Raw genomic sequence first — 27,664 nt, 5'->3', positions numbered from 1 at the left:
CTGAGAATCTACGTGTGCACATAGCCTAAGGACACATAACCCCCATTCTTCATTTTCGGACCTTACTTTCTGGCATGTGGATTAACACCGCGTTCATTAAAAGGAAACCAGATTGTCTCCATATAAACAAAAGCCCCATTTTTAAGCCCTCTTATTACACATCTCTCCAGCAATATGTGTACAAACCACTCCCCTGTCCCCTGCAGATCCATTACCTCCTTCACTACCTGGACGAGTTTCTGTTTTCATTTTACTCCTTCCCTTCTTCCAAAAGCCATAACTTATGATGGATAGTTTTCTACGGGACGAGTTGTACTTTTGAACCTCACCATTCAAGTCATGTTGAAAAAAAGTGCAATTCCACAATTATTTTTGTTTTTAATTTACCATGGTCACTAGATCGTTAAACTGGCTTGAAAATATGATTCCCCAGGTCTGTACAAGTGCGCACATACCAAACATGTATATTTTTTTTTATCAAGGCTGTGAAAATGTGTAAAAAATAATATTTTTTTTGTCGACATTTTTCAAGACCCGTAACGTTTTCATTTTTCGGGATCTGGGGCTGTGTGAGGGTTTTACTGATACCATTTTGGAGTAGATATGATGCTTTGATGGACTCTAATTGCATTTTTTTTTCATCTTTTTGCAATGTTGCGGCAGCCAAAAACATGAAATTCTGGCGTTTTGATGTCTCATTACGCTGATTACCGATCAGATTAATTTATTTTATATTTTGATAGAGCAGACATTTCTGAACGCATCGATTTTAATCCCTTCGTGACCTGCGCCGTACTAGTACAGCACAGGTCGCTTCTCTCCCTTTGATGGGGGCTCCAGCGGTGAGCCCACATCTTGCCTGGCATGTCAGCTGTTTTGAACAGATGACATGTGCCTATTAACCCGTTAAATTCCGCTGTCAAACTCTGACAGCGGCATTTAACACGCGCTTCATGCCATCAGGCTGGAAATCCATCGGTGGCCCCCATCATGTGATCTCAGGTCACCGATACGTTGGCATGACAACCAGAGGTCTCCTGGAGACCTCTATGGTTGTCACTGCCAGATTGCTATGAGCGCCGCCCGCTGGGCGGCGCTCATAGCAAGTAAGCAAATCTGCTACATACAGGCGATCTGATCATCACCTGTATGTAGCAGACCCGATCAGTTATGGCAGCTTCTAGTCTCCCATGGAGACTATTGAAGCATGCCAAAAGTAAAAAAAAAAAAAAAAAAAAAAAAAGTTAAAAAAAAAAAAAATATATATATATATATATATATATATATATATATATATAAAAAGTTTAAATCACTCCCCTTTTGCCCCATTCAAAATAAAACAGTAAAAAAAAAAAAAAAAAAATCAAACATACGCGTATTTGGTATCGTCGCGTACAGAATCGCCCAATCAATAAAAAAAGAATTAACCTTATCGCTAAATGGCGTAGCAAGAAAAAGTGTAAAAAAACGCCAAAATTACGTTTTTTCGTCACCGCAACATTGCATTAAAATGCAATAACGGCAGATCAAGAGCTCATATCTGCACCAAAATGGTATCAATAGAAACTTCAGCTTGGCACGCAAAAAATAAGCCCTCAACCAACCCGAGATCACAAAAAAAGGAGACGCTACGGGTCTCGGAAAATGGTGCAATTTTTTTTTAAACATAGTTTCGATTTTTTTTTTCATCACTTAAATAAAAAAGAACCTACACATGTTTGGTGTCTATGAACTCGTAATGACCTGGAGAATCATTATGGCAGGTCAATTTTAGCATTTGGTGAATATGGTAAAAAAAAAAAAAAAAAAAAAAAAAAAGTAGTTGTGGAATTGCACTTTTTTTTTGCAATTTCACCGCACTTGGAATTTTCTTCCCATTTTTGAGTACAATATATGGTAAAACCAATGTCCCGGAAAAAAAACAATCCCTAACATGGCCATATTAATGGAAAAATAAAAAAAAAAAAGTTATGGCTCTGGGAAGAAGGGGAGCGAAAAATGCAAAAACGAAAAAGGGCAAGGTCTCATAGGGGTTAAATGTGTATTTTTTAATTTTATTTTCAATGAGGTAGAAAGGGGGGTGATTTGAACTTGTGTTTATTTTTTTTCATATTTTTAAAACCTTTTCTCCCCTTAGGAGACTTGAAGCTGAGATTGTCTGATCGAAGTGTGCTATAAATAGCAGGGATTCAGCACAATGTATACTAAAAATCACAATCTCCTATGAACCCCGGCCACAAGAAGGCGTTAACAGGAGATTCACAATGACAGGCATGACCCCTGAAGATCATGATAACACACTGGCGCTCCCCGTTCACATGACATGGATGCCGATGGGTGGGACTTGTGACTTGCTTCTGGCTGGCTTGTTAAATGTGTCAAGAGATGGACAGCGGAATTTAACTGGTTAACAGCCAATGGGGGAGCTTCCGACCCACTGTGGCTGTTAAAGGAGATTAGATCAGCTGTCATGTGCAGGGAAAGATGTGGGCTCAGTGTTTGAGCCCACCTCAAAGTCAGGGATACCACATATGATGTAATTATGTCATATGTCATGAAGGGGTTAAATAGGCTCTCATCACTACAGTAATGCCAACCATGTGGATACTAAATGTGGTTTATGTACTCTGTGGGGCTCAGAAGGGAAGGGGGCATTTGGATTTGGGAGCGCAGAATTAGCTGGATTTCTTTTGGGTGGCAAGGAGCCATTTTGTTTTTCCAGAGACTTTGCATTATCAGTAACGTGGAAGCTCCCCTATATTTTCATTGACAGATAACGGATCTGAGTGGGCACTTGCTTTTTTTGCAGATTGATTTGACACTTTTGTAGGGAACATTTAACATAACATTTTGGATCACATTTATTCTGCGCTCTACGCTGAGCACTTACATTGGGGTTTCCATCTAAAGCTCCGAGTGATGTGATTCAAATGAGACCCCAGAGGGATCAATACACTAAGAGGCAGCAGAGTTACTCTGGCTACAGTCTGGCCTCTGTTCAGCTGTGTACTTTTCAGAAGTGCACAAAAACCGCTCTTTTATGCACATCTAAAAATACGGACACCACTGGATCAAAGGCCAGACGACGTCCAGTGTCCACTTCTGCCTCATTATAGTGAATCTTTCAGCAAGGATTCCATCTGAATCATGTCAGATGGAATCCTCGGAGATTTACATGAAAACCCTGGTGTAAGTTCTCAGCGTAGAGCGCAGGATAAATGTGAGCTGAGCCTTACTGTGATCTTTGGGAGGCAGAGTGAACAAATCAACAACAGGAGAAGAATTGGTTCTATTAATGGAATCCTCCGGCTATGGGGATCACTTGCCCGTTTTACTCCCAGGTGGGAGCACAGGTGGGTCCTGAATCCACTGACCACAGGGAGACGGGATCAGCACGGAAGAGTAGAGCGGAGCCCACGACCACCACTGCCCGGTTAAAAACAGGTACACTGCGGCGCCGGCCACACAGCATACGGAATAAAACAAAAACCTCTCCATGCCCCATGGTGGACAGGAAAGACACTGGCTTATAGGAGGTGGGAGGGGCTTTTAACCTCTGTGATTCCTGTCCCCCATTAGGACGTGGAGACAACCTCCTATGCGGTCGTGGAATGTGACTAGGGAAAGCATAGCTTTTTTCCACTTTTTTTTTTTTAAAGGAATACTCTAAAGGGATTAAATTGTGTGGCAGTTTTATAAGTTGGATTGTTCCAAACATAGCGATACCAATACATGTGTATTTTTTGTTTGGTACATGATTACACCTATATATTGGTTTAACATTTTTTTTTCATCTTGTATGTTTACTTTATGCTTTCTTTCTATATTTTTTACACTTTTTTTTTACTTAGTCCCTCTAAGGAACTTTAATTTTGATTTATTAATCTGATCGCTGGTATAAAGCATTGCAATTCACCAGCACTGCAATGCATTATACCTGTCAGTGCTGCATGTAAAGATATCACTAAATTTTGCATACCATAAGGATTCTAGTAGGGCTTTTGACCCCCTCCAACCCTGCACCTTTGAGGCATAAATACCTTTTTTAGCTTGTTGGGGATGCATGCAAATCGCCGTGGTCCGGTCCAATGGGCGTGGCTTAGTAGTCTTCTCCACCCCACCTCCTCGGCTTGCTTTACGTAATCTTCGCCTGTGAATACCACAGACGCCGTTGGTTTCCATGCTTGCGCAATGTAAAGGCCCCCGCAGTATGCTTTGCCCAACTGTGGGCGAAGCATAAAATCGCTACTGCGCTAGCGCGGGTATTTTCAAGTGCGGTCTATGCCCCGGAAGTCTTCACATGCAGGACACACATCCGGGGCATAGACTGCGCTGGAAAATCCCGGCGCTTGCGCAGTAGCGATTTTATGCTTCCCCACAGTTGGGCAAAGCATACTGCGCAGGCGCCGTGGGCCTTTACATTGCGCAAGCGCGGAAACCAACGGCGTCTGTGGTATTCACAGACGAAGATTACGTGAAGCAAGCCGAGGCGGTGGGAGGGGAGAAGACCACTAAGCCATGATCAACTGACCGGACCACGGCGATTTGCATGCATCCCCAACAAGCTAAAAAAGGTATTTAAGCCTCAAAAGTGCGGGGTCGTGGGGAGTCAAAAGCCCTACTAGAATCCTTATGGGACACACAATTTAGTGATATCTTTACATGATATCACTAAATATGGGTGACAGATTCCCTTTAAGCTAATGTCCTTCCAGCTTTTATTTCTCAGCATGGAGGAGCTTTTGCGCATGCTCAGTTTACCATCTGTCAACAGTACCAAGGGTTTCTTAAAGTAGTGATATTTCATACTGAACTCCATGGGTGGTTGTAATAATCACAGACATATAAACTACATTACAAGCCAGCAAACCTTAAACTCAGAAGCTCTCTCCTAGCAGATTCCTCTGCTAACTGTGCAATACGCAGTTTTTCTTCAAGTTGACCGATTTCTGAATGTTTATGTTGCTCTTGCTTCTCTTTATACTTTTCTAGCTCAGCTAGTCTGTTTTCCAGTTCAAGCCTTAAAATAAAAAAGGGAATTCCAGAAAGTCAAAAAGGGAACAGAACAAAAAATAAATAAAAGTAATGAAAGCTGATAAAATCCACAGCTCACTTTTCATCTTGAATCGTGGCAATTTGCTGAAATCCTGCTTCTTTAGCCGCCTGAATTTTACGGATTAATTCCCGTTCCTTTTCAGTCAGCAACTCTTTCTGGTGCTCCATCGATGCTTTAAGGATATCATTTTCAGTTACTAGTACTAAGGATTCAACATAATGTAATTATTGGACCCATAAAACTATTTAAAGTATATACAAATACAACAGCTATATGTTATGCTAAAAGGTAAGCACACACAAATACATCTGTATTTAGAAGGTACAAGAATGACAATAAGAATTTAGAAAAGAGCCCCAATATGCAAATAAGGAACTGAAAATCCATCACAGGAAAGTCTGATGTTATCGGGTCTGTGCAGAGTAACAAATTCATGGCCACAAGGTTTATTAGACAATACAGAGCTAAAACAGAGTAAGGGGGAGTGAAATAAAGCGAAAAAAGGAAGAAAAAAACAAAAAAACTTATAGCTGCAAAAGAGATGTATTACCATCAAGTTGACCTTGAAGCCTGTCTTTGTCTTTTTCTGCATCATTCTTAGTTCTTGCGGCTTCTAGTTTGATATTGTCAATTTCAATTTTCTGGGAATGCTTGAGCTCATCAATCTGAGGTTAATGAAAAAAATACATTAAAAGTTGCATCAGAGTAATGTTGGACGGACATAAAATCATCATCATCATCAAGAAATGTGGGCAGCATCTCTAGGATATCTAAAAATTTAACATTTACCATGAAGACAACCCGTTTTATATGCCATTTCCGGCCATATAAACATCATAGCGGGTCCCCTCCTTAAGCCAGAAAACATAGGGGCTTGCCTGGTAAAATTAGTTATTTAGCTGTGGTGTCATGAAAGGGACTAAGGGTGAATGCGACAAACACTTTAAAACTTACAATGGACTAGGGAACCAGTGGTTGGATCTCTAAGCAAGAGCCATAAACAATATTAATTAAAAATGACTCAATTCTTGAGAAACTGAGAAAAATGTTAACAAATTGCAACGTTGCTTGTTTTTACATATCTAAAAAGATGGGAATAACCAGTTAAATGTTCCAACCTCTGAATGCAATTAATAACGCTAAAAGGTTTTTTTTCGGGCTATGTGGGCATTAACCCCTTCACCCCCAAGGGTGGTTTGCACGTTCATGACCGGGCCAATTTTTACAATTCTGACCACTGTACCTTTATGAGGTCATAACTCTGGAACGCTTCTATGGATCCCGGTGATTCTGACATTGTTTTCTCGTGACATACTGTACTTCATGTTAGTGGTAAAATTTCATTCAAATAACTTGCGTTTATTTGTGAAAAAAACGGAAATTTGGCAAAAATTTTGAAAATTTCGCAATTTTCCAACTTTGAATTTTTATGCCCTTAAATCACAGAGATACGGCACACAAAAAACTTGATAACTAACATTTCCCACATGTTTACTTTACATCAGCACAATTTTGGAACCAAAATTTTTTTTTGTTAGGAAGTTATAAGGGTTAAAAGTTGACCAGCGATTTCTCATTTTTACAACACCATTTTATTTTTAGGACCACATCACATTTGAAGCCACTTTGAGGGGTCTATATGATAGAAAATACCCAAAAGTGACACCATTCTAAAAACTGCACCCCTTAAGGTGCTCAAAACCACATTCAAGAAGTTTATTAACCCTTTAGGTGCGTCAGGAATTTTTTTGAATATTTTAAAAAAAATGAACATTAACTTTTTTTCACAAAAAAAATACTTCAGGTTCAATTTTTTTTATTTTACCAAGGGTAACAGGAGAAATTGGACTGCAAAAGTTATTGTGCAATTTGTCCTGAGTACGCTGATACCTGATTTGTGGGGGGGAACGACTGTTTCGGCGCATGGCAGAGCTCAGAATGGAAGGAGCGCCGTTTGACTTTTTCAATGCAAAATTGGCTGGAATTCAGATCGGACGCCATGTCACGTTTGGAGAGTCCCTGATGTACCTAAACAGTGGAAACCCCCTACAAGTGACCCCATTTTGGAAACTAGACCCCCCAAGGAACTTATCTAGATATGTGGTGAGAACTTTGAACCCACAAGGGCTTTACAGAAGTTTATAACGTACAGCGGTACAATTAAAAAATCATATTTTTTCCACAAAAATGATCTTTTCACCCCAATTTTTATTTTCCCAAGGGTAACAGGACCCTAAAAGTTATTGTGCAATTTGTCCTGAGTATGCTGATACCCCACATGTGGGGGTAAACCACTATTTTGGCGCATGGCAGAGCTCGGAAGGGAAGCAGCGCCATTTGACGTTTTTGGCTGGAATTGAGATCGGACATCATGTCGCGATTGGAAAACCCCTGATGTACCAAAACAGTGGAAACCCCCCACAAATGACACCATTTTGGAAACTAGACCCCCTAAGGAATTATCTAGATGTGTGGTGAGCACTTTGAACCCCCCAGTGCTTCACAGAAGTTTATAATGCCCGGGCGTGAAAATAAAAAATTCGTATTTTTTCCACAAACATGATCTTTTAGTCACCATTTTTTTTATTTTCCCAGGGGTAACAGGAGAAATTGGACCCCAAAAGTTGTTGTCCAATTTGTCCTGAGTATGCTGATACCCCATATGTGGGAGAAAACTACTGTATGGGAACATGTCGGGGATCGGAAGGGAAGTAGTGACGTTTTGGAATGCAGACATTGATGGAATGGTCTGCGGGTGTCATGTTGCCTTTGGAGAGCCCCTAATGTACCTAAACAGTGGAAACCCCCCACAAATGACCCCATTTTGAAAACTAGACCCCCTAAGGAACTTATCTAGATGTTTGGTGAGCACTTTGAACCCCCAAGGGCTTCACAGAAGTTTATAATGCCAGGGCATGAAAATAAAAAAATCGTATTTTTTCCACAAACATGATCAATTAGTCCCCAATTTTTTCATTTTCCCAAGGGTAACAGGAGAAATTGGACCGCAAAAGTTGTTGTCCAATTTGTCCTGAGTACGCTGACACCCCATATGTGGGAGAAACCTACTGTATGGACACACGTCGGGGCTCGGAAGGGAAGCAGTGCCATTTTGGAATGCAGACTTTGATAGAATGGTCTGCGGGAGTCATGTGCGTTTGGAGAGCCCCTGATGTACCTAAACTATTGAAACTCCCAACAGGTGACCCCATTTTGGACACTAGACCCCACCACGGAACTTATCTAGATGTGTGGTGAGCACTTTGAACCCCCAAGTGCTTCACAGAAGTTTATAACGCTCGGACGTGAAAATAAAAAATTTTTTCCCACAAAAATGATATTTTTGCCCCCAATTTTTTATTTTCCTAAGGGTAACAGGAGAAATTGGACCCCAAAAATTGTTTTGCAATTTGTCCTGAGTAGGCTGATACCCTACATGTGGGGGTAAAACACTGTTTGGGCGCATGGCAGAGCTTGGAAGGGAAGGAGCACCATATGACTTTTTCAACTCAGAATGGGCTGGAATTGAGATCAGACGCAATGTTGCATTTGGAGAGCCCCTGATGTGCCCAAACAGTGGAAACCCCCAATTCTAACTCCAACCCGAACCCCAACACACCCTAATCTCAGCCCTAACCCAAGCCCTAACCCTAGCCCTAACCCTAACCCTAGCCCTAACCCTAGCCCTAATGGAAAAATGGAAATAAATACATTTTTTTAATTTTATTATTTTTCCCTAACTAAGGGGGTGATAACGGGGGGTTTGATTTACTATTTATGGCGGTTTTTATTTTTGGCAGCTGTCGCACGCTAAAAGACGCTTTTTATTGTAAAAATAGTTTTTGCATCACCACATATTGAGAGCTATAATTTTTCCGTATTTTGACCCACCACGTCATGTGAGGTCTTATTTTTTGCGGGACGAGTTGACGTTTTTATTGGTACCATTTTCGGGCACGTGACATTTTTTGATCGCTTTTTATTCCGATTTTTGGGACGCAGAATGAACAAAAACCAGCGTTTCATGAATTTCTTTTGGGGGAGTGCGTTTACACCGTTCCGCGTGCGGTAAAATTGATAAAGCGGTTTTATTCTTCGGGTCAGTACGGTTACAGCGATACCTCATTTAGGTCTTTTTTTATGTTTTGTCGGTTTTATGCAATGAAAACTATTTTATATAAAAAAATAATTATTTTTGCATCGCTTTATTCTGCGAGCTATAACTTTATTTTTTCGCTGATGATGCTGTGTGGCGGCTCGTTTTTTGCGGGACAAGATGACGTTTTCAGCGGTACCAAGGATATTTATATGCGTCTTTTTGATCGCGCGTTATTGCACTTTTTGTTTGGCGGTATGATAATAAATCATTATTTTTTGCTTCGTTTTTTATTTTTTAAGGGGTTCGCTAAAGGGGTTAACTAATGGGACAGTTTTATAGGGCGGGTCTTTACGGACGCGGCGATACCTAATATGTGTACTTTTATTGTTTTGGGTTTTTTTTATTTTCAAAAAATGAATTTATTGGGGAATATTTATTTTTTTTTTTTTACTAATTTATTTGGCGATTTTTTTAAATTATTTTTACACTTTTTTTTCATTTTTTTTTTACTTTATTACATAGTCCCAGGTGGGACATCACTGTCCTGTGACAGATCGCTGATCTGTCACATCACAGATCACTGTGACAGATCAGCAATCTGTCACAGGCAGTGCACAAGGCTTCCTCATGCCTGCGCTTTGCAGGCACTGAGGAAGCCAGCTTCCTCCAGGCCCCCGAAGGCCCCCGTCGCCATCTTGGATCCGGGGGCCTGGAGGAAAGGAGTCCCCCGCAGCAGCGCTGCACATTGCGCTGCCGTGGGGGGCTCAGGGAAGCACGGAGGGAGCCCCCTCCCTGCCGATGCTTCCCTTTAACTCCCGGTACACCGCGATCATGTTTGATCGCGGTGTGCAAGGGGTTAACGTGTCGGGGGCGGTCCGTGCCGGGTGTCAGCTGTGATAATCAGCTGACACCCGGCCGCGATCAGCGGCGCTCACCACGTGGGCGCCGCTGATCGCGCTAGACGTACTATCCCGTCCATGGTCATAGGGGCCCGGGTCCCATCGATGGGATAGTACGTCTGATGTCAGGAAGGGGTTAAAGGCAGTTTGGACACTCCCTCTATTGGCCAGTGTGGGGACCCATTCTTCAGAATGTGTGCATTACATGAAATTCCCATTTAGATGCATATATCGGAACTGCAATGTAATGGTCTGGCAGACCATGGTTGAAATATATACTACTGAGTGAGCTATCAAAGAGCAATGAATACTCACTGCTCTCTGCGCGCACAGTCCCGGCGAGTATTCAGGCAGCTGCGTTCTGCTTGTGAGCAGCGCATGGCGTCCCTGACATGTGCTGCTTACAAGCATTAAGCAGCTGCTGGCATCAGAACAAGATGCTGCGAGGGAGTGGAGGAAGGTTTGAATTTTTTAATCTTTTCTGATGGGACCATGCATACCAGGACTGGGATGAGTTCATGCATACAAGGATAAGGATGGGGCCACGTATACCAGGACTGGGATGGGGACCAATCATACCAAGTTAAGGATGAGGCCCTGCATATCAGGATAGGGATGGGGCCATGCATACTTGGACGAGATGGGGACCTTACATACCAGTATAGGGATGAGGGCAATCATTCCTGCCAGGATAAGGTGGACCATTCCTACCAGTATAGGGATGAGAGGGCATGCATACCAGGATGGGGATGAGGGAGCCATGCATACAAGGACAGGGATGAGGGAACCATGCATACCAGGATAGGGATGAGGGGCCATGTGTATCAAGATGGAGATGAGGGGACTATATTTACCATGAAAGGGGATAATAAGTACAGAATTGACCACATTTTTTGCTTCAGTTGTATTTTTTTTTTTATAATTTCCTCCTCTAAAACCTATGTGCTTCTTATAGTCCGAAAACACCAAGGTTACTTACCGGTAGCCGGTTTTTCAGGAGCCCATGACGGCACACATGAGAGAGGGGATCCGCCCAGTCAGGACAGGAACCCTACTGAAGATAAAAGGGCGGTACCTCTCCCTCGCTTCAGTTAGTTTACAGAGCATGAGAGGCCCCCCGGATTAGTACACATCGTAAAACTACCACCACATTATATCTAACTAAAAAATCACCCAAACTATAGTGCACACCAAAGGAGTGAAAAAGGGGGGGAATATACAGGTGCCGTCATGGGCTCCGGAAAAACCGGCTACCGGTAAGTAACCTTGGTGTTTTCCCGTCTCCCATGACGGCACACGAGAGACTTTTGTAGAATAAGACACCTTAGGGAGGGACCACCGCTTGCAGCACCCTTCTACCAAAGGTTAGATCAGTAGAGGAAGACAGATCAAGTCGGTAGTGCTTAAAAAAGGTGGAAGGTGAGGACCAAGTAGCAGCTTTACAAATTTGTTCAATTGATACCTCAGCCTTCTCTGCCCAGGAGGTAGCCACGGCTCTGGTGGAGTGAGCCTTGATGCCTTCTGGAACCGGAGCGCCATTTGCGGAGTAGGATAACATAATGGCCTCCCTGATCCATCTGGCAATGGTACTCTTAGCTACCCCGTGCCCTTTGCTACTACCCTGAAAGGCTACAAAAAGGGACTGATCTTTCCTCCACTGACTAGTTACTGACATATATTGTAATATGGCTCTTCTTACATCTAATGTATGGAACTTTTGCTCCCCAGGGTTTCTAGGATTGTTACAGAACGATGGCAAGGAGATCTGAGTCCTATGAAACTTTTGGACTACCTTGGGGAGATAGGCCGGGTCTGGTCTTAGAACCACTCGGTCATCCAAGATCTGTGTATATGGAGGACATATAGACAGAGCTTGAAGGTCGCTGACTCTTCGGGCTGATGTTAAGGCTACCAGTAAGACAGTTTTAAGTGTAAGTAGCTTTGGTGACAGTTCTAGTAGTGGTTCAAAGGGGTCTTTGGTTAAGGCCTCTAAGACTAGGTTGAGGTCCCAGGGTGGTATCTTTGGGATAATGACCGGCCTTGACCTGCCACAGGACTTTATGAATCGGGACACCCACCTATTGGCTGCTAAGTTGCAGTTATATAGGGCCCCCAAAGCTGAGACTTGAACTTTGAGTGTGTTAGTGGCTAACCCCAGTTGTAGCCCAGACTGTAAGAACTCTAGGATAGGTCCCACTGGCACTACATCCCCCAAGGGTTCCCCCAGGAAGTCTAGGAACTTTTTCCACATTCTACCGTAGATTTGGGATGTTATAGGTTTCCTACTTTTCAACAGGGTGGAGACTAACCCTGGAGAGAATCCCTGGCGACTCAGTAGCGCCCTCTCAAATTCCAGGCTGCTAGATGGAAGCCCTTCACCTGAGAGTGGACCACTGGTCCCTGGGAGAGCAGGTCTGGAATCTCCGGTAGTATCCATGGATTTGTCACTGACATAAGCCTCAGAAGGGAGAACCAAGGCCTTCTCGGCCAAAACAGAGCTATAAGAATTATTCTCGCTCGATCCTCCCTGATTTTCCTGACCACTACTGGGATCATTGTTATCGGGGGAAATGCATAGGCCAGGATGAACTTCCAGGGTATTTGTAGGGCATCTACTGCGAAGGGGTTTTCCCTTGGGTTTAGTGAGCAGAACTTCCTGACCTTCTGGTTGTGTGCAGTAGCGAACAGGTCTATTTCTGGTTTGCCCCAGGCCTGAACTATTTGTTGGAAGACTTGGGGGTTTAGGGACCATTCCCCTTGTCTTAGGTGCCTGCGACTCAGGAAGTGTGCCTGTATATTTTCTGCCCCCTTTATGTGCAGTGCAGTGATGGATAACAGATGTTGTTCTGCTAGCTGGAAGAGTAGATCTGATATTTGCATGAGACCCCGAGATCTCGTTCCCCCCTGGTGATTGATGTAGGCTACTACTGCTTGATTGTCCATCATGACCCGGGTGTGGCGGCCCCGAAGTAAGGGAAGGAAATGTTTCACGGTTTTTTCCACTGCCCATAGTTCTTTTACATTTGAACAGTGATCCCTTTCTAGCGAGGACCAGGTCCCCTATATTGAGTGGGCTCTCAGGTGTGCTCCCCATCCTGTGGCACTCGCGTCTGTCGTAATGATGTCTTCGACTGGTTTTTGCCACGGGACCCCGGCTGTTAGATTCTTTTCTACAGTCCACCAGAGCAGGGAATCTCTTACAGCCACTGAGAGACATAGTTTGCCTTCTAAATGCCCTTTTAATTGTTTCTGTGCTGACAGAACTTCCCACTGTAGTTACCTTAAGTGGTACTGCGCCCATGCTACTGCGGGTATGCATGATGTCAACGAGCCTAAAAGGGACATTGCGTTCCTCAGTGTCATATTTGGCCTTTGTATTGCTGTGCGAGCTAGGCCCCTTATCTTGGTCACTTTGCTCTCTGGTAGGAGGCAGCGTTGTTGCTCGGAGTCCAATATCAACCCTAGGAAGGATTGCTCTTTTAGGCTGGTTTCACATTAGCGCTTTTGTGCGCAGCGCATCGGGCGCACCAGTGCGCATGCGCACTGCGCACCTATATTTTACATGATGTGCGCATGGTCTTGCGCATATTTGCGCTTTCGTGCGCATGCGTTTTTTTGTCTTTTGCGCCAGGCGCGTCAGACGCAACATGTTGCATTTTTGGTTCCGCCCTGTCTCGTTAAAACAACGCATGCGCACGGAATGCGCACGGAATGCGCAAAAACACCACATTGGAGCCTATGGGAGCGCAATACTTGCGCATGGTCTTGCGTTTTTATGCGCATGCGTTTTTTACATAAACATGACTGAAATTTGGTCTAGACAGTAAAAAAAAAAAATTGAACCAAGGTGATAAAATGGTGTGGGCACTGGGATTCCACAATACTTTAAGGATTGCTCACTAGTGGACACACAGCACAAGCTGCACCAATGTAAGTATGAAAAACCTAATGTCTGGCTGAAATTTCAATACATTTCTATGTACTTATGTCTCTTTTTTTTTTTATTGCAGCATGTCTTCATCTGGTGAAGAATATGTCCCCGGGACAGGGCAAGAGGCAGAAGAAGTGAGTACTATGCTTCCGTATGGATTTGAAAAAATAAACACATGTGATTAATTTTTTTGGTTTAATTTTCAGAGCTCATCCTCCATCACGCCACCACCACCGGAGGAACGGCAGGAGCAGCAAGGCCAAGTGCGGGCGGGTAGACGTGATGTAAGTACAGACGGACTGTTTTTTTTTTTTTTTTTACTTATTTTCTAGTCTGGTTTATTTTATTTTTTTTTTTTTTTGGTATTTTTTAGTTTTTTTTTTTAAATTTTCATGGTTGTTTTTTCCGATGTTTGTTGCTTTTTTTGCATTTATTTTCATTTAAAACAAATAATTTTTTCATGGATTGTTTATCAATATCTAAAGCTCAAAGTGTGTATGTGTGTGTGTGTGTGTGTATGTTTGTTTGTTTGGGTATATGGGCACGGGACTATGGGATGGAGGATATATATGATGGGTATATGGGCATGGGATAGAGGATATGTATGATGGTATATGGGCACGGGACTATGGGATGGAGGATATATATGATGGGTATATGGGCATGGGATAGAGGATATGTATGATGGTATATGGGCACGGGACTATGGGATGGCGAACATGTATCATGTGTATATGGGCACAGGCATATGAGATGGCGAATATGTATGATGGGTATATGGGCACAGGACTATGGGATGGAGGATATGTATGATGGAATATGGGCACGGGACTATGGGATGGAGGATATATATGATGGGTATATGGGCATGGGATGGAGGATATGTATGATGGTATATGGGCACGGGACTATGGGATGGCGAATATGTATGATGGGTATATGGGCACAGGCATATGGGATGGCGAATATGTATGATGGGTATATGGGCACAGGACTATGGGATGGAGGATATGTATGATGGAATATGGGCACGGGACTATGGGATGGAGGATAATTTTAAATTTATATAACTAACCACAGTTAGTTACTATGCCCGGGCAGCGCCGGGCTCTTCAGCTAGTTATCGATATTTTTTTTTTTAAAAATCTTTCAAAGATTAATGTTTGTCTTTCTTTTCTAGGCTCCACAGCGGGAGGACGACCTCGCCCTGGACAACGACGAGCTCATCCGTCTAGTCCAGGAGCGAGTCCCGTTGTGGGACACCCGTCACCAACTGCACTCGGACAACGTGGTGATCCGGCGGCTCTGGAACGAGGTGGCCGCATCGCTGATGGATGGCTGGGACAACGCCTCTCCCCGGGTCCGCAAGGATTTTCGTAAGTATTTAAATGCAGTGTGATGCAGCAGTGATCTTGGCCGGGATCACCCAACTGTGTGTGATGCTATTAACTCCATGGAGTTTCTATCATCACACACAGTTGGATGATCACAGCCTCCAGTGCATAGTCTTACTTTTTTTCTTTTTTTTTTTTTTTCCATCACAGTGAACAAAGTCAGAACCCGTTGGCGCTCGATGAAGGACCGCTTCAACAGGGATATCCGTCAGGAGAATAAGGTTCGCAGTGGTGCTGCGGCAAGGACCGGCACGAAGTACCGATACCATCGTGCCTTGGCATTTTTAAGACCGGTCCTTGCCTCCCGAACGTAAGTATTTTCTAGTTGTATTGTGTTTTATTCTGTGCTTTTCTATTCCACAGGAGTTGGCGATTGTTAATTTATGGTAGTAATTTCTTTCTTTTCTTTTCACAGCACCTGGAGCAGCACCCTGCAACCTGGTCCCGAAGCGGTCCTTCATCAAGCTGCCCCGGACCCCTCCCAGCCATCCATCAGCGAGGAAGCACCTTGCAGGTCTGCACCACAGTCATCTGGAGACCAGGAAGCTGGTCGCTCAGGTGTTCCCCTGTCCCAGGTCTCTGCCACTGGTTTTGCGGGCACTTCCCGCCAGCAGCGGCAGAGGACCTTGGACAGGCCTCTCATGCCCGAGTTCGTTGAATTGAGCTCGGTCTTTCAGAGTAGACTCAAGGCACTCTCCGATAGACTTGAGAGTGGTTTCCTCCTTTTGGACCAACGCTACAAGTCTATCGAGGGTCGCCTTGAGCGCCTGGAAGTCGACCTCGCCAGACCAGCGCATCATTTTTATACCCAAATAGCTCGGGACACGGCGGAACACCTTACCCCTGACCTCCAGTTGACTGTCATGCAGGCCTGCAACAATGCTTTTATGCAGGCTATGCAGCAGAGTAGGATTATGCAGCAGTCAGTGGTGGCATTTCCACCGGTGCCACCACTGACTCGTTTTACAGCATTACCTACTTCTGCTGCATATCACTGCACAGCCACCACACTTCCAAGCCTCGCCGGACACCAATATACCGCCCCAAGTCCGAGTGCAGCTGGACACTTACCCGCCAACACCATGCCAAGCGCTGCTCCTGCCTGGCCCACCACTGCTGCCGCCACCACCACTGGATGGCCCGTCGTCACCACCCCTGCCTTGAGCGCCGCAACCACCACCACCAGCGGGAGGACCACCCCGGTATGGACCGCCACAGCCACCACGCCTGCATGGACCGCCGCCACCACCACCACCACCACCACCACCACCTCGGAGCAGCATCAGCTGGGGGACCCGCATTCAATATTTACGGCCCCTGCCAGGACATCCACCACCTCCAGCATGCCACAGCTGGAACAAGATCCTGGCAGGCGGTCAACAAGTGCCAGGCGGTCCCCCAGCTCCAGCCAGTCCCCAGCCTCCAGGCGTTCCAGAGGCTCAAGGCAGTCCAGAGGCTCAAGGCGGTCCAGAGGCTCAAGGCGGTCCCCGGGGTCTAGCCAGTCCACAGGCTCAAGCGAGGACAGCAGGAAGACGACGGGCCACCGTCCTAAAAAAACAAAGAGGAGGACTCTTACCCTCCCTCCTCCCTCACCTCCCACTTCACAACTTTCCTTGCCTCAGCTCCCTTCCCCCACTTCTTTGGTTCCTCCTTCCCCTAGAACCCCTTACTCCACCCAAAGCCGTTCCTCATCCCTCCACACCCCCCAGTTTCCAGCAACTAAAAAATAATTTAAATAAATGTTATATTTTTTTTTCAAAATAATGTTTGGTTATTGTGTCTTTCGCCGCCTGCACACACTGCGCCCTACACTATGGTTTGTTTTTCTTTACTTTATACCGGATGGTCAGCCATCCAACTCTGAAAGGGATACTATATTTCTTTTTTTTTTTTTTTATATATATATATATATATATATATATATATATATATATATATATATATATATATATATATATATATATATATATATATATATAAATAAAAAAAAAATGAAATATAGTATCCCTTTCAGAGTTGGATGGCTGACCATCCGGTATAAAGTAAAGAAAGGGAAACCACCAAAAAAAAAAAAAAAAAAAAATTATATATATATATACACACATATATATATATATATATATATATATATATATATATATATATATATATATATATATATATATATATATATATATATATATATATATATATATTTATATAAATATATATTTATATATCTATATAAATATATTTATATATCTATATAAATATAAATATATATATATATATATATATATTTATATAAATATATTATAAATATATATATATATATATATATATATATATATATATATATATATATATATATATAAATATATATTTATAATATATTTATATAAATATATATATATATATATATTTATATTTATATAGATATATAAATATATTTATATAGATATATATATATATATATATATATATATATATATATATTTATTTATATAGATTATATATATATATATATTTTTTTTTTTTATGGTGGTTTCCCTTTCTTCAATTTAACCTGGGCAGATGAGTAGTGGAGTTTATTAAGACACAGTACACTGGGTACAGGTATAAAAAACCATGTATTTTATTTTTAACAAACAACAAAACTATTAAACAATTTGATCCTGCCATGCTACACGACCAACATCGGATAAAAAGTAGTCCGCAAATTGGTCCCTCATTTGGGCAACTTCGACTGAGGACCGAAGAGGGTGCTGAGTAAAATCTGGCAAAAGGTTGGCAGCAGGCTCATCCATGTCAAAGTTCGGCCGCTCCTTTGCCATAACAAAATTGTGGAGAACCACGCATGCCTTCACGACCTCATCAACTGTTTCCATTTTGAGATTGATGGCGGTGCTGAGAATTCGCCATCTGGACACTAGAATGCCAAAGGCGCACTCTACAGTCCTGCGAGCCCTCGTAAGCCTGTAGTTGAAAATTTTCTTGCGGTGGTCCAAGTCACGGCTGGAGTACGGCTTCAGCAGGTTTGGGCACATCTGAAATGCCTCATCCCCAACCACTACAAATGGCAGTGGTGGAGTTTGGGTTTGGGGAAGAGGCCGTGCCAGTGGAAAATTGAAATGGTTGCCGTACAACCTCCAGCCCATATCAGAGTTCTTAAAAGTCTGTGAATCGTTGCCCCGTCCGAATGCCCCTATGTCCACCGCCACAAACCGGCAGTCTGCATCCGCAATGGCCATTAGGACTGTGGAAAAGTACTTCTTGTAGTTGTAGTACTCGGAGCCACTTCTTGCGGGTTTTGTGATGCGGATGTGCTTCCCGTCCACCGCTCCTAGGCAGTTCGGGAAATTGCAGACTGCCCAGAATTTCTCCGATATTTGAAGCCACTTTTCGGCAGTGGGCAATGGCAGAAACTCCGGACACAGAACATCCCACAGAGCCCTGCAGGTGTCGGCAACAATCCCAGATAAAGTAGAGATTCCCAGCCGGTACTGGAAATGCAGGGATGAAAGACTCTCCAGTTGCCAGGAACCTGCCAAACATAAAAAGAAAAAATAATTATATTTCTGTCTTGGGTATTACTAAAAACACTGAAAATAAAAAAGTACATGGCCTAACTATTTTGCATGTTTTTTTAATACAACATAGCAAAAAAACATTTTATAAAGGCTTGGGATTAGTACATGCCAGAAGAAAAACCATTATGCAAAAAAGCAATTTCACAAAAATAATGTTAAAATTCAATAGCCAAAAAAAACCTAATTTTTTGGACCAAAAAAAAAAAAAAAAAAAAAGCCAAAAAAATTATGCAAACATAACAACATACATACCGTAAGGTGACAAGGAGCCTTTCTTCGGGAGGAATGGCACGCCGGAGCTGAGTGTCCCTTCTCCGGATGTTTCCTTCAACCATACCCAGCAAGTCAAGGAAGCTTTCCTGGGACATCCGTGTATAGTCAGCAAATTTCTCCGGGTTTTCCTGTAGCTCGCTGTACAGCGTGTGATATGCTCCACGGCTTGGCCGGAGTTCGATGATTGGATGCCTCCAAAACCGACGCCGCTGCCGTCTCTGCTGTCTCTCCCTCTCCCTTTCTTGCTGGCAACAAAAGACATACGCCTGAGACAGCGCAATGTCAAGATCCAGCTTGAAGCGGAAATTATCCAGACGCAGGTCCATCTTGACACCGGAAACAGCAGCAAAATCTGATGAATTCAGCAGTACAGGGTCTATAAAACATTCCAATGAAACACGCCCACTGGTGACCCATTGGTGGTCAAGGATTTTGCTATTGTGAAATGTCACACCTAAAAACGCATGCGCATAAAAAACGCAACCGCATGCAAAAACGCATGTAAAACGCAAGTAACACTGCGTTATTTTGACGCATTGTCGTGCGCATGAAGAAAAAAAAACGCACATTTGTTTTGCGTTTTTCTTTGCGTTTTTTATGCGCACGATGCGCTGCGCAAAAAAACACTAATGTGAAACTAGCCTTACTGGGGTTATCCTTGACTTGGGGATGTTTACTATCCATCCTAGTCCTACTAGAATTGCTATCACTTCCTTCACTTGATGTGTGCAGTGGGACTCCGACCTCCCTATTACCAGAAAGTCGTCTAGGTATGGGACGATCACTATGTCCCGGGAACGAAGAAAAGACATTACTTCGGCCATCACTTTGGTGAATATTCTGGGGGCTGTAGATAGGCCAAATGGAAGGGCTGCGTACTGGTAGTGTTTCACCTGCCCCTGGACATAGAGCGCTACTCTCAAATATTTTTGACACTCCCGATGAATTGGGATGTGATAGTAGGCATCTTTTTTTAAGTCTATCACTGCCATGAGGCAATGCTGGAACAGGATCTTTGTGGCCGTGTTGATTGACTCCATTTTGAAGGAGCAATTGTCTACCCACTGATTGAGTCTCCTCAGGTTGACAATGGTTCTCCAAGAGCAGTCTGGTTTTTGTATTAAGAAGAGGGGGGAGTAGAACCCCCTTTCTTCTTCTTGCACTGGGACTTCCCGTAGGACTTGTATTTTCACTAGTCCCAAGACTTCCGTCTCCAGGGCCAGCTGTTGCTCTTGGGCTTTCCTTCTGGGTGTCACTATGAAGGTATGCCTGGGCGGACGGATGAATTTTATTTTTAAGCCGTCCTTGATTATATTTAGGACCCATGTACTGGGGGAGATATTTGCCCAGGCGGAAAGGAAGAGAGAAAGCCTTCCCCCGCATGTTCCAAAATCTCTTCTAGTTCCCGAAGAGGAATTGGCCATCGCATGGAATGGAACATAACCTATGCTTTGATGGTAAATCTCCGGGACACCCTTTAAGCCACAGGGCTCGTCTTGCCGCGTTTGACAGGCTTGCTGCCCTAGCTGTCAATCTTGCGGAGTCTGCAGAGGAATCTGCTAGGAAAGCCGCTGCTCCGTGCACCAGTGTCAAATTAGCCAGAATTTCGTCCCTAGGAACTCTATCCTTGATCTGGTCCTCTATTTGTTGCAGTCAGACCATGAGGGCACAAGCGGTACAGGTACCAGCTATCGCTGGTTTCAATCCACCTGCTGAAGCTTCCCAGATGTGCTTCAGGAAACCGTCTGCTTTTTTGTCAAGCGGGTCTTTCAACACGCCAGAGTCCTCTAATGGTAGGGATACCTTTTTTGAGGATCTGGCTACGGCCCCATCATCAATTTTTGGGACTTTTTCCCAGGCTTCTGAATCCTTCTGCTCAAAAGGGTACCTCCTCTTTGATGCGGAAGGTAAGCCCCCTGACCTCTCCGGTTTTTTCCATTCCCTGTCAATTAGCGCTTTTATTTTATCATTTCCAGGGAAGGTACGTTTTCGTTTTTCCTCCAGTCCTCCAAACATTACATCCGCTAATGATTTGGGAGCTTTTTCCTCTTTAAGGCCCATTGTAGCCCTAATCGCTCTGACCAGTTTTTCCACATCCTCTGTTGGTAAACATGGACGGCCGCCTATATCGCTGTCCGAGGAGGATTCTGAGGACTGAGTAGAGGAAGAGGAGGTGGACAAGGATCTATCCCGCCCCTTCTGCCTTGGCGAGACCTCTGAATCGGAGCTTCTTTTACGATCTCTTTTATCTTTCTTTCTAAGGGCTGCCTTTAGGGAACCTTTCACCTCCTGTTGAATTAACTGTTTAAGGCTAATCACCAAATCAGGGGTCTCCTCCTGTATAGTTTTATTTATACAGTCACCGCAGAGGTCTCTCTGCCACTGATCTGCCAGCGGGTGTTTACATAGGGCGCATTCTCTATTTTTGGCTTTGCTGCTGGCCTTCCTCGACCCCTAGTGATCAAACAGAGAAAATGGAACCCCGTTACCATAAGGGTGACATTCACGTAGATCACTCACCACCGCTGTCAATCAGGGGTACCGATCTAGGAGGATCCTCAGATGCACTCGTGACGTTCCTCCTGGACGTCTCAGAGTCATGCCGGTCTCGTTTACGACTGCCGCTCCCACCACTAGAGCGACTGCTCCTGGTATGTTGGCGGCTCGGCCTGGCATCTGGCGAGAGGTGTTGCTGCTGACGCTGCTGTCGCTGCTGCTGACGCTGCTTGTCTTGCCCCACTTCCATCATGAAGCCTTGGGCATGAGTGCGTCTTCTGTGGTCATCCCCCTTTTGTAAGGGGGATCCACTGCACTCTCCGCCTCCTCTGGTTACCCCACAGCCCCTTCCCCCCCGCCATGCCGCCGGGATCTCCTTTCGCCGGCCGGCGTTATTTGCTATGCCCCCTCCCAGCGTGCCCTGCGTGTGACGTCAGGGGAGCGCGACCTGGAAGTGGCCGTTCCCTAACGCTCCTGGATGCGGCAGAGGGGGAGAAGGCGTTGCGGCAGCCACGGCAGAGCCCCAGGACCCCAGGCCGTGCTGCTCCTGCGCCCGCTCAGACGCTGAGCCCCCGGGGGACCCGCGGACGGTGCTTCCCTCCCCCGACGCACGGCGCCCAGGACCCTGCCTGTTCTTCCACGCCGGCACGAGAGAGGGGCAGGTACGTCTTCAGTACACAGGTCCCTGTCAGGACAGGAAACCCAACTGAAGCGAGGGAGAGGTACCGCCCTTTTATCTTCAGTAGGGTTCCTGTCCTGACTGGGCGGATCCCCTCTCTCATGTGTGCCGTCATGGGAGACGGGAAAAATATGGTATATATTTTTAGGTGTCGGGTTTCTTCCTCTGCACAGGAGGAATCCGAGCCTTGCCTTCGGCAGTCTCCCATTCAGTCCTGGCCGCACAGGAGCCTGCACAGCAAAGACGTCGTTCCCGATGTCTTGTTCAAGCTAGTGCTGTCAGGTTGGTTGCTGCTGCCATTCCTGGTTCAGCTATAGGAGCCTGCACTAGTCAGCGGCAAGCAGCTCCTGGGACTAAGTCCCTTTTTCGACCCACTGAGTATGCTCGTGGCTCGGCCTCCCATTGGAGTTCAGGGGTCACATGCTCAGGTCCTGTGCCTGTTCCAATTGGACCATCAGGAAGGTCCCGAAAGGACGCTGCTATAAAAGGTTTGCATGGCCGCTCGGCCATGCGCTAATATAGACTCTAATTGTTATTTGTGTGTATGAAGATGGATGCATGCATCTGGTGAATGACTCATTAAGACTTCCTCCCTCTGGTTGGGTTTGTGTTAGGGATTCTGAGTCAGCGCCAACAGGTGGCAATGCTCACGCCACTGTGCTCCTAGTATTTAGCACACACTAGCGTCCGATGGTGTCGCCCTCCGCGGGGCACTATCGTACCGCGGCAAGTGATAGCCACCGCCTGTGCAGCGCCGTGCGCAACCTGTGCGCTTATCTGCCCAATCCGGGGCAACTGGCCACGTCCGCCTGAGCGGCTCTGTGAACACTTGCACGCTTGTTTAAAAATATATTTATTTTGCTGGCAACGCAGTTGCGGTGCCGCACGCTACTGAGTCGAGAGGGACTCTATCCCTGTGTACTGGGGGGGCAGAGTCCTGAGACTCCACAATAGCGCTCCATTTGCCAAGTCCTGTGGCGTTAACAGGCTCTGGCATTTGTGCCAGCGAACTCTGTGAAGAAACAGAGTTCGCTCCTGTATACACCGGGTCAGTGGTTACCCGCCGGTGTTTAGTTAGTGTCCGCCACTACCAAGCAGCAGTTTACCATCTCTGCACGGTGGACCCCGGGTTGCGATCGCACTTCTTTATTTATTTCCTTTTTTTTTTTTCCCCCCATTATTGCATTTGTGCCTATTTTTTGGCATTTGAGCCTTTTTGTTTGCTCCAAATTCCCCTTTCCATTCGCATTTTATATGTGCTCGCCTTGGTATTTTTTAGTTTCGGCTAAAAAATGTGGGTGGATGGGGGTTAAGGATTTCAAGATGTTATTGCCCAATTTATCATTTTTGACGTCAAAAAGTTGCAGAATTTGTCACAAATTTTCCCCATTCCTTTTTAGAATTTTTGAACAATGTGTGCTACATTTTGAAAAAGTTGTGACTTTTTGCTCATAAGTCACAAAAATGTTTAAAGGACAGAGAAAAAGACAACTTTTGACTGGACAAAATTCATGATCCCCGGCCGCCATATTGATGAATCTGGCTCAGTAAACATCAATGAATGCCACAAGATAAAAAAAAAAGAAAATTGATTTAAAGAAAAATAAATAAATAAAGTCATGAATAAGGCTCATAGCCTTTAGCAGCAAAAGGAAAAAAAAAGTTTATGGTGCTACAGTTGTGGCGAAAAGTATTGACACCCCTACAATTCTGTCAGATAATACTCAGTTTCTTCCTGAAAATGATTGCAAACACAGATTCTTTATTATTATCTTCATTTAATTTGTCTTAAATGAAAAAACACAAAAAGAATTGTCCTAAATCCAAATTGGATATAATTCCACACCAAACATAAAAAGAGGGTGGACAAAAGTATTGGCACTGTTCGAAAAATCATGTGATGCTTCTCTAATTTGTGTAATTAACAGCACCTGTAACTTACCTGTGGCACCTAACAGGTGTTGGCAATAACTAAATCACACTTGCAGCCAGTTGACATGGATTAAAGTTGACTCAACCTCTGTCCTGTGTCCTTGTGTGTACCACATTGAGCATGGAGAAAAGAAAGAAGACCAAAGAACTGTCTGAGGACTTGAGAAACCAAATTGTGAGGAAGCATGAGCAATCTCAAGGCTACAAGTCCATCTCCAAAGACCTGAATGTTCCTGTGTCTACCGTGCGCAGTGTCATCAAGAAGTTTAAAGCCCATGGCACTGTGGCTAACCTCCCTAGATGTGGACGGAAAAGAAAAATTGACAAGAGATTTCAACGCAAGATTGTGCGGATGTTGGATAAAGAACCTCGACTAACATCCAAACAAGTTCAAGCTGCCCTGCAGTCCGAGGGTACAACAGTGTCAACCCGTACTCTCCGTCGGCATCTGAATGAAAAGGGACTGTATGGTAGGAGACCCAGGAAGACCCCACTTCTTAGCCCGAGACATAAAAAGCAAGGCTGTAGTTTGCCAAAACTTACCTGAAAAAGCCTGAAACGTTTTGGAAGAATGTTCTCTGGTCAGATGAGACAAAAGTAGAGCTTTTTGGGCAAAGGCATCAACATAGAGTTTACAGGAGAAAAAAAAAGAGGCATTCAAAGAAAAAAAAAACACGGTCCCTACAGTCAAACATGGCGGAGGTTCCCTGATATTTTGGGGTTGCTTTGCTGCCTCTTGCACTGGACTGTTTGACCGTGTGCATGGCACTATGAAGTCTGAAGACTACCAACAAATTTTGCAGCATAATGTAGGGCCCAGTGTGAGAAAGCTGGGTCTCCCTCAGAGGTCATGGGTCTTCCAGCAGGACAATGACCCAAAACACACTTCAAAAAGCACTAGAAAATGGTTTGAGAGAAAGCACTGGAGACTTCTAAGGTGGCCAGCAATGAGTCCAGACCTGAATCCCATAGAACACCTGTGGAGAGATCTAAAAATGGCAGTGTGGAGAAGGCACCCTTCAAATATCAGGGACCTGGAGCAGTTTGCCAAAGAAGAATGGTCTAAAATTCCAGCAGAGCATTGTAAGAAACTCATTGATGGTTACTGGAAGCGGTTGGTCGCAGTTATTTTGGATAAAGGTTGTGCAACCAAGAATTAGGCTGAGGGTGCCAATACTTTTGTCTGGCCCATTTTTGGAGTTTTGTTGTGAAATGATCAATGTTTTGCTTCATTCTCTTTTGTGTTTTTTCCATTTAAGACAAATTAAATGAAGATAATAATACCAAAGAATTTGTCATTGCAATCATTTTCAGGAAGAAACTGAGTATTATCTGACAGAATTGCAGGGGTGTCAATACTTTTGGCCACAACTGTATATATGATCCGAGTACTACTTACTTTGCTAGTGAGAGATCTAACATCTCGCTCAGCTTTGTGCAGATTCTTGGTTAGGATGTCATTTTGTTCTGTGGCTACCTGCAGCTCATTGTCCAGACGTTCATGTTGGAGTTTTATTGACTGCTTCTCAGCCTGGAGAAAATAGAAGGACATAATGAAAGGTTATTCTCTACAAGCAGAATTGGCCAAATATGACGGAATTACTGCATGACTACAATAATAAACTACAATGGACCTGGCTTCTATATCTTAGGAAGTTTTTTTTTTTAAAGCCACAGGAAAAATATATATCTCTGTACTGTATTAGCCACTAGATAGAAAAATATTAAAAATTTAAACTCATCAGTGGTTAATACCTTTTAATGGCTAACTGACAAGGTATTAAAGGCCATTAACCCCTTCATAACGCGGACAATTTTCGTTCGCTCCTTCTTCCCAGAGCCATAAAAAAAAATTTCTGTCCACATAGAAATATGAAGGATTGTTTATTGTGGGTTTAGTTGCAATTTTGAATGACACTGCTAATGCGCAGGGACTCAGCGGCGCTTACGCAGAAGCAGGATGAAGACATTGGCCATAGAAGGGCGGATGATGCACCCATAACTGTGTTAGGCTACCTTCAAATTTGCGTAGTTTTGCGCAGCGTTTCGGGCGCAATAGAATCAACGCATGCATAAAACTTCTTTATGCGCATTCGTTCTCTAGGGGTTAAAACCAGGGTCTACACATTTTAACGCCAAAAACGCATGCGCACAAAAACGCAGATGAACGCATGTCCATATGTATGCCTGTGTTCCCATACACTATGTGTTATTTTGTCGCATTACGTGCGCATGCTTTTTTTTTACGTCTTTCGGCAGACCCAAACATGCAACAGGTTGCGTCTGGCGCGCCAAGGCGCACACCTTGAAAAAACGCATGCGCACGAAAACGCATACAAACACGTGCAAACGCAAGACCATGTGCCCCCCCATTTTAAACATAGGTGCGCATGGACGCGCACGTTGCGCTGCGCAAAAAACGCTAATGTGAAACCAGCCTTAGCGTATGGCACAACTGCTTGTAACAAGGCAGTGTGACATGCATGGGAGGGGGGCGCTATTGTAATGATGAGAAAAGGCAGGGTTTTTTTTCCAGGCACCTCATGCCCCTGAGCCTGGAAGAAATCATTAACATAAAAGATTAAACATGCATTTCTCAACATATAGACCGCAGCTATGAGGCATACAGGCAAGACTGGTTTAACCATTCTATTACTTGTATGCCCACAGTAACAGCTTAAAAGTGTCCCAGGAGGTGAGATTCGCTTTAATGTTAAATGGATGAAAAAAGTTGGATGATTTAAACTTTTTTTTCCACTTTTCACTGCTCTTGAAGCTGCAATTCTGATTGCTTGTACAATATGCTGCGGCATTGCTGCATATAGTGAAAAACCACGGTCTCCAATGAAGACTGGCCACAGGCAGGATTTCAAGGGAGCTCTGTAATGACATGTAATGTGCAGAATGAAGTGCACCCCCCCTGCCGGCTCACTGCTAATACCGCTGTCACAGTTTGATAGCGGCATTTAACAGGTAAACAAGTGCGGCCTGCAATTGTTAGAGGCAGGTCCAGGCTGTAACACAGTCAGTACCTGCAGAGTATGGGGTAGGCTAACCTACTTCCAACTTGCGCCATACAAGTACGGCAGATGAGGGGTTACAAGGTATCAACCACTGAGGACTCAATATTTAATACTTTTTAAAGCAAGTTATTTTAAGGTGAAAACCATTAAAGAAGTACTTCAGAGATTATTTTCCACCTTTGTTAGCATTCAAGTGTGTATGTGTATTGTGCATATATCAACATACTCACCCTTTGGCCGGGATGACACATGCGAGAAACACAGCCGAGTCTCGCATGTTATACCCGGCACTGCCACCAGCACCTGGGAGTGG

At 44.2% G+C, this 27,664-nt stretch overlaps 1 protein-coding gene across 3 annotated transcripts in view; it reads right to left on the bottom strand.

Annotated features, from left to right (window-relative positions):
* The window catches only part of CEP83 (centrosomal protein 83), a 90,290-nt gene that overhangs the window by 29,377 nt on the left and 33,249 nt on the right, over positions 1-27,664 (bottom strand). For all 3 annotated transcript variants that reach the window (XR_012222101.1, XM_073554252.1, XM_073554253.1), the window contains exons 7-10: positions 25,728-25,859; positions 5,607-5,721; positions 5,114-5,258; positions 4,871-5,020 (exon numbers count right to left, since the gene is read on the bottom strand). Coding sequence is in view for 2 of the 3 variants with exons in the window: in XM_073554252.1 (XP_073410353.1) it covers positions 4,871-5,020; positions 5,114-5,258; positions 5,607-5,721; positions 25,728-25,859 (542 nt within the window). In the remaining variant the exon portion in view is untranslated. The remainder of the gene's footprint in view (positions 1-4,870; positions 5,021-5,113; positions 5,259-5,606; positions 5,722-25,727; positions 25,860-27,664) is intronic.

Source organism: Dendrobates tinctorius, unplaced genomic scaffold, assembly GCF_039654945.1.
Source record: "Dendrobates tinctorius isolate UK_male_01 unplaced genomic scaffold, ASM3965494v1 ptg000209l, whole genome shotgun sequence".
Classification (NCBI taxonomy): domain Eukaryota; kingdom Metazoa; phylum Chordata; class Amphibia; order Anura; family Dendrobatidae; genus Dendrobates; species Dendrobates tinctorius.
This window is presented reverse-complemented; position numbering and strand designations above follow the sequence as displayed.